General features: G+C 40.2%; 1 protein-coding gene across 2 annotated transcripts; it reads right to left on the reverse strand.

Moving 5' to 3' along the window:
• Nucleotides 1-4,935, reverse strand: LOC113327562 (cleavage and polyadenylation specificity factor subunit CG7185-like). Of its 2 annotated transcripts, XR_003349023.1 has the most exons (3): nucleotides 4,746-4,935; nucleotides 2,189-4,360; nucleotides 1-543 (listed from the first exon to the last, which is right to left on the reverse strand). XR_003349023.1 is itself a non-coding variant. In XM_026574739.1 (2 exons), the coding sequence occupies exon 2, from the start codon at nucleotides 4,304-4,306 to the stop codon at nucleotides 2,348-2,350; it is 1,959 nt and encodes a 652-aa protein (XP_026430524.1). In that variant the 5' UTR covers nucleotides 4,307-4,360; nucleotides 4,746-4,935; the 3' UTR covers nucleotides 1,784-2,347. The 2 variants fall into 2 exon arrangements, 1 of the variants encoding a protein (XP_026430524.1); XM_026574739.1 differs by lacking the exon at nucleotides 1-543 and having other exon boundaries at nucleotides 1,784-4,360.
• Between the last annotated feature and the right edge of the window lie 1,310 nt (nucleotides 4,936-6,245).

Below are 6,245 nucleotides of genomic sequence, written 5' to 3' on the forward strand. Positions count from 1 at the left end.
TTCTCCTCTTATAGGGAAGTGAGCTGATACAAGAGAGAGAAAAAAAAAGAAAAATTATAATGCAAAACTAGCATGACTAGATTCATCAACACATAAAAACTGATACAACCCTCTGTGTGACAAAAACAGCAAAGGCTTTACAAGCTCACATGTACATCAGGAGACATCACTGCGCTACATCTATGGTAAATCAGGCTGTTACAAAAGAAACATTTTAGAGCTTTACAGACTGATGGTCAAGCAAAAGCGAGCACAGCCTAGATACAACAAGCCTCAAACAATTTATAGTTGAGTGGTTTTCGACTCTATTCTAGTAGACATGGTTTTCAACAGAGTACACAACAGTTTCAAATTTTAAAAAGTAAACAGGTACTATCAGATTTTCTTCACAAAACATCATTCGGCCAAGTAGCTAACACCCTAGCACCAATAAATAGCCAAAATTCCAGAAATCCATTGAGGCCCCAACCAAATTTCACCTTCTTCTAGGAAACCAAAACAGACTCACTTAATCATAAGAACAACGATCGCCAGCTCCAATCCCTGGATTTGATGATGATAAGGGAAAAAAATCCCATGTTAAAATTAATGAAAAAGCAGTTGGGCAAAGGACACTCTCATACTAGGAATGCCCCTTGGCATCTAGCGGTAACTGATGTTGGATGCTTAATGACTCGCTCTAGCTTACATGTTACAGAACCATATGCAGGTCAACCTAGTCTTGGAAACAACTCAAACAAACTTTAGAAAAAGCATTTGAAACCAGTTGCTGCCAGAATGCACCAATAGCTTGCTATTTTTTGCAACTCGAAGTATCAAAAAAAAATACTGCAAGAGAAGTCATTTATACTGCAAGCCAATCAAACTTGGATAAAGTTCTGTAGGTTTAGGACATAGCAAAACAGAACCACTAACCAGACAACATTTAAGGAGGTAGACTAAAGAGACTACAGAGACAAGCACATAGAATGGGTTCGTGTGAAAGATAGAAGAATATCAAGCGATAAACCCATCTAGTATTTCAAGTAAACTGAAAACTAATGCCGTACAGCATCAACTGAAAATAATAGACGGCTTAATAAGACCATGTACTCTCATACGACAATAGTAAAGACCTAAAATAGTTGACGGTAGCTGACTAAGAAACCGTTTTATCCTAGTGAGTCTCTTGTGAGATTTTGGGCAACACTAACCAAAAGCCTATAAGAAGCAAAGAAATAATTTATTTGTTTTCTTCGACTGTAATCATTACAGTTATGAGCGTTGCCTTCAGAATGCAACCACCAGAAACCAATTTAGAACTACTCACCCTTAACTTTTTAAACCCTCTCAATCTTTTAAAGAACTCTCGAGCTAGAAGTTTAAATATTCAAGATAATAATTTGTCATATTTCAAGAGCCTCAAAAGAAAATTTTCCCTCCATTCAGAGCAGAAATATCTAATTGGATCATTACTTCCTCCTTAAAGTATATACCTAGTGCCTGACTACTTTTGTTTATATTGATGCCCTACCTAGAAACCATCAAAACAGAAGATCTCCTATACATGCTATACATGAAGGGACAAAAGAACACTTAGCAACTACCATACTGAACACATCAATCTAAATAAATATCAAATCTGGGAATATGTAGAAGTCACAAGCAAACAAAGATAAGGTCGTAATAAAATAGTAGCATTATGATTGATGATATACTTAAATGTTGAATACTTAACATGGACCAGGCATAAATACTAAGGGGACAATAACTAAAGAACTCGCAAATCATACGTAACACAAAATAAGAACCATAGTAAATATAAATTTCTAATTCACTCTCACTGTCAATAAGGAATTGTTTTGCCTAAGAAGCAAACAATGTAATGTGGTACTACAAAATACTTAAGTGTACACATATATTACGTATAAAACCACAAAGAGGTTCAAGCATATCTATCAGTCACTCCCCAGAAAGCACAATTTCCAAAAGAAAGGACACGTAGGACACAAGGGAAAACAGTGGAAGATCAGGGATACAGGATTTTAAAATCCCAAACCAATAAGATCCACGTGGTGAGCTACTTGTAAGTTGCTAATCATTTCAAGCACCGAAGTATCAATTGTTGCATTTAATAATGTTCTCTAGGAAGCAAATGCGAAGTAAAGGAAATACTTTCCCCCTCCAGCGCACAAGAAAAAGTACTTACTTATTCCACCTGAAGCGAAAGCCCTGCTTGTGAGACCAAGAGACCAGAAATGGCAAAGGTAGATGCAGCTATAACCACCGGAAGAAGAGTGATACCACGGGCATGGAACATGGTGTTCAAGAAACCTATATGAAAGGATAATGGTGATGCACAATAGTGTCACTCTGACGGCAGCCGTCGTCTCTTCCCATAATCACCATCCCTCGACCGAGATCTGTGATCATCTTCTTGCATCATGTGAGTCTTGCTCCTAGATCTCGAAGAGGACTGCCCTCTATCCCAATCTTCTTCATTATCCCAGTCACGCTCCCTCAGTCGATGATCCCTATGCCCATCTTTTTCCTCCCTGTAACGACGATCCCTATCAGATCTATCCCAGTCTTGTTCCCTCTCATCATGATGTCTCCTCTCGGAAAATTCACGTTCAGGTACCCTCTCCCTCTCCCTTGGAGCTGGAGTTGGTTTTGCTACTCGTTCTTGACTTGCATCCCCATAACCATAATCAGATGCACCATCATCACCACCGTAGCTCGATTCTCTAGTTCTTCTACCCTGTTCCTCCCCACCTCCATATCCACCCATCATCGCCGCATTACCCCACATTCCTGGGTGATGTGCCTCCATCCCAGTGCTACCCATCATTCCCATCCCATTTGTAGACATTCCTCGACCAAAGAAAGCAGGGTTGACATGCGGTGCCACACCAGGGAGACCCATTGGATTCATACCTGGATACTGAGGCATCATCCCCGGGAAAGCAGGGCCTCCAAAACCCCCATAGCCACCTCCTCGGCCCATAAAAGTTGGATCGAATCCGGCACCCATCATATTCTGAGGATGCATCATCCCGCCAGCAGGACCTCCTAAACCAGGACCTCCCATACCTTGTGCATATGGGTTTGCCCCAATCGCGGCGCCAAGTCCAACCCCTCCCGTTCCCATCATGTTCTTTGCTCCAATTGCACCTCTCCCTCTCATCATTCCACCTGTTTGACCTCTGCCATTTAGTATTCCCTGGCCACCTCGACCCCACCCAACCTTGTTGAAGTTCCTCCCCCCTGTGTCTCCTGCACCAGCAGGAAAATTTGCACCAGCACCCCTCCCACCACCACCATCACTTGGCACCCTCCTCCCTTGTGGCTGAGCCTGGGCCTGCACTTGTGCTTTGTTCAGATAAGCAGCTCCCATCTGCTTCAAAGATTGTGGAGAAGCAAATGCTACAACACAAGCACGCCCATTGAAAAGAAAACCATGCATCCCTTCTTTGCAAGCAGCTGCAGCACTAGATTCATAGAATTCAACTTGACAATACCCTTTGGACTTACCACTAGCTCTTTCATCAAAAAATTTGATTTCCTTCACCCTTCCATACTGGGATAGCACACCTTCAAGCTCCGCATCAGTAGTCCACCAATGCAAATCTCCTACAAAAATCATGGTAGTACCATTGTCTACAGCTGGGCGAATCGGATTGTCACTAACTATTGGACGGTTCACATTCCCAGGCACTCGATTAACCTGCATCTGCTGGGCATTTCTTAAAGCATCAATGCCAGGGTCTGGTAACAATGGAGTTGCACCTGAAAATTTTACTGGCATCTGATTTGGATCAGCTCCAAATTTTGGAGGTGCTGTTGCTGATCCCTGGAAACCCATATTTCCAACTTGTGGAGCCTTAACTATCTCCATTCCCCTTCCTTTTGGCGCACTCCCATTTGAGTAATCACCAGTTCCTTCTTCTGGACCCTTATTAAAGTTTAAACCTCCAGTATTCTGCTGCGGGAAACTGGATCCAGAATTTGTACTCCCCCTCCCATCCAACTTTAAGTTAACCCCACGAGAAGGACCTGATTCAGAAACCCTTGACCCAGCTCCTTCAGTCTTTGGATGCCCATCATTACCAACACCTCCTGAAGGTACCTGTGTTTCTGATTGATGCATTTGTATAAAACCCTCACCAACATTAACATCATTATATAGATCATCATACTCATCATCTTCTCCCATTAACTCCTCATCTGTTAATGCAGAAATTGCTCCACCACCTTGATACTGCATTTTCTGACTTCCATATTCTTCATCTCCATAATCTAGTTGCTCTTCCGCCAACGGATCCATTAATTATTTTACCTCCTCTTCCTCCAGTGGATCCAAATTACTAAAATTTTCAACCTAATTAGAGTAACAAAACCAAACACAGTAACCCCAGATCAATATCATCCATAAAAACAACCAAACGAACCATATCGAACTCCTTAATCAGCTCACCGTATAGGCGCAAACACAATTATAAGATTTTTTTAACATATACCGAAATCAAATAATGAAACTACCAGATACTATGAGAAACAAGCGGATCTCTCTAAAATACCCAAATCATAAACTAAAAAGGAAACTACAAAAACTAAATTCCCTACAAACAGTAAAACTATAGAAAAATGAAAAAAATTTAGCCACATAATAATAATAATACTCCAAGAAATATTCAATAACCTAGATGTCATTTTTTGTGCAGGATAGAAGAAAAAAAAAACCCATGAAAATGGAGACTACTTACCAAGAAGAATGAAGAAGATAGAGAGGAACGAGATTGGGTTGAAATTTGGAACTATCTCTAAAAAGACAGATGTGATTTCAAACAAGGGTTTTCAAGAAGCTCCCTCGTTTACACTCTCTGCTCTTTGTTTTTATTTTTTATTTTTTTATTTTTCTTTTTTCTCTATGTGCGAGAGACTTTTTGAGGCTCTTTCTTCTTTGGCCGCTAGGTCTCCCTCTCCCGAGTCCCGAGTTGCTATTAACATTTTCTTCTGTTTTACCATGGGGTGATAGTAACATTGTCCATAGTTTAGATGTGCATGTGTATTTTGTGGCAACCTCTCTGAGGACATGCAAAATTATACGGTGGGAACTCAGACCTTGCTATCTTTTTAGATTTTTTTTTCTGACCGGTTTTTGTTCATCTGCTCCACAAAATTATCAAATGGGTCTTGTTAACTTGTTACTTGTGCACTCATCCACGAGTTAACATCTTTTAAATATTCGCTCCGCGAGTTATAACCTCAAAGATGTCACTATCCATATACAAAAACTCCAACAAAACAAATTGTTCACAAAAACCCCATTTAATATAATTAATTGTCTTGTTTTGAAAATACGCCAGATTTCTAGCATGCCACAGTTCAGCTCGAATCACCATAAGTGCCAAAAGCCAAAGATCCTTTATAATAGGGCTCCTTTAGAGGATTTATAAGAATCAATCAAATTATAGTTAGCCTGCAAGGAAAAAATACCTGAGATCCATTGCCAAATTTGAGTTGCAAAGGAACAACTCCATAAAATATGCTCCAAGGACTCTTCATCAGACTTGCAAAGGTAACACTTATTAGCAAGATTGACCCTGCATCTGATCCTGATTTTGTCTTGCGTAGCACAAGCTTCTCGCACCAACTTCCAATTTTGTGCAGCTAAGTTTGGATGTATAACCTTCCTCCACAACAACCCATACACGTCCAAGACATTATACTTCTTCCTTATTAGCTGTTTTGCTGAACTGACAGTAAAGTTACCTCTCATCTCCGGCATCCAGACTCTATGATCATCTCCTCCTTGTGGCGTTGGTAAGTTTTTCAAAAACACTCCCGCACGAAGCAAATTCTGAATATGATCGCCTTGCAGCTGCCATTCATTGTTAGAAAGCAAAGTACTTACCATGACAGTACTATCCAGCTCATTATCACCAAGAATATCAGCAATACATTCATTACCATTCCAAACATCATAATAAAGAGAAGTGGCTCGCCCATCACCAAGAAGCACTTTCGTATTTTTATCCACAATATTATGAACCAATCAAACACAAGTCAAGATAGAAGAGTTCACACCATATTGCTTAATTCTACCAGTCTGTGTAGTATATTTCGCCCATAAGAAACGCGCCCACTTCTTATTAGAAGAACGAATACTACACCAAAATTTCATGAGAAGAGCCCTATTTGTAACTTCCATACTTTTAATACTCAAACCACCTTCCTTCACAGGGCTGCAAACTTTGTCAAAA

The sequence above is a fragment of the Papaver somniferum genome, unplaced genomic scaffold (assembly GCF_003573695.1).
Source record: "Papaver somniferum cultivar HN1 unplaced genomic scaffold, ASM357369v1 unplaced-scaffold_103, whole genome shotgun sequence".
NCBI lineage: Eukaryota > Viridiplantae > Streptophyta > Magnoliopsida > Ranunculales > Papaveraceae > Papaver > Papaver somniferum.

Coding starts and splice junctions, on each gene's coding strand:
- LOC113327562 (XM_026574739.1), bottom strand. CDS start 4,306: ATGGATCCGTTGGCGGAAGAGCAACTAGATTATGGAGATGAAGAATAT.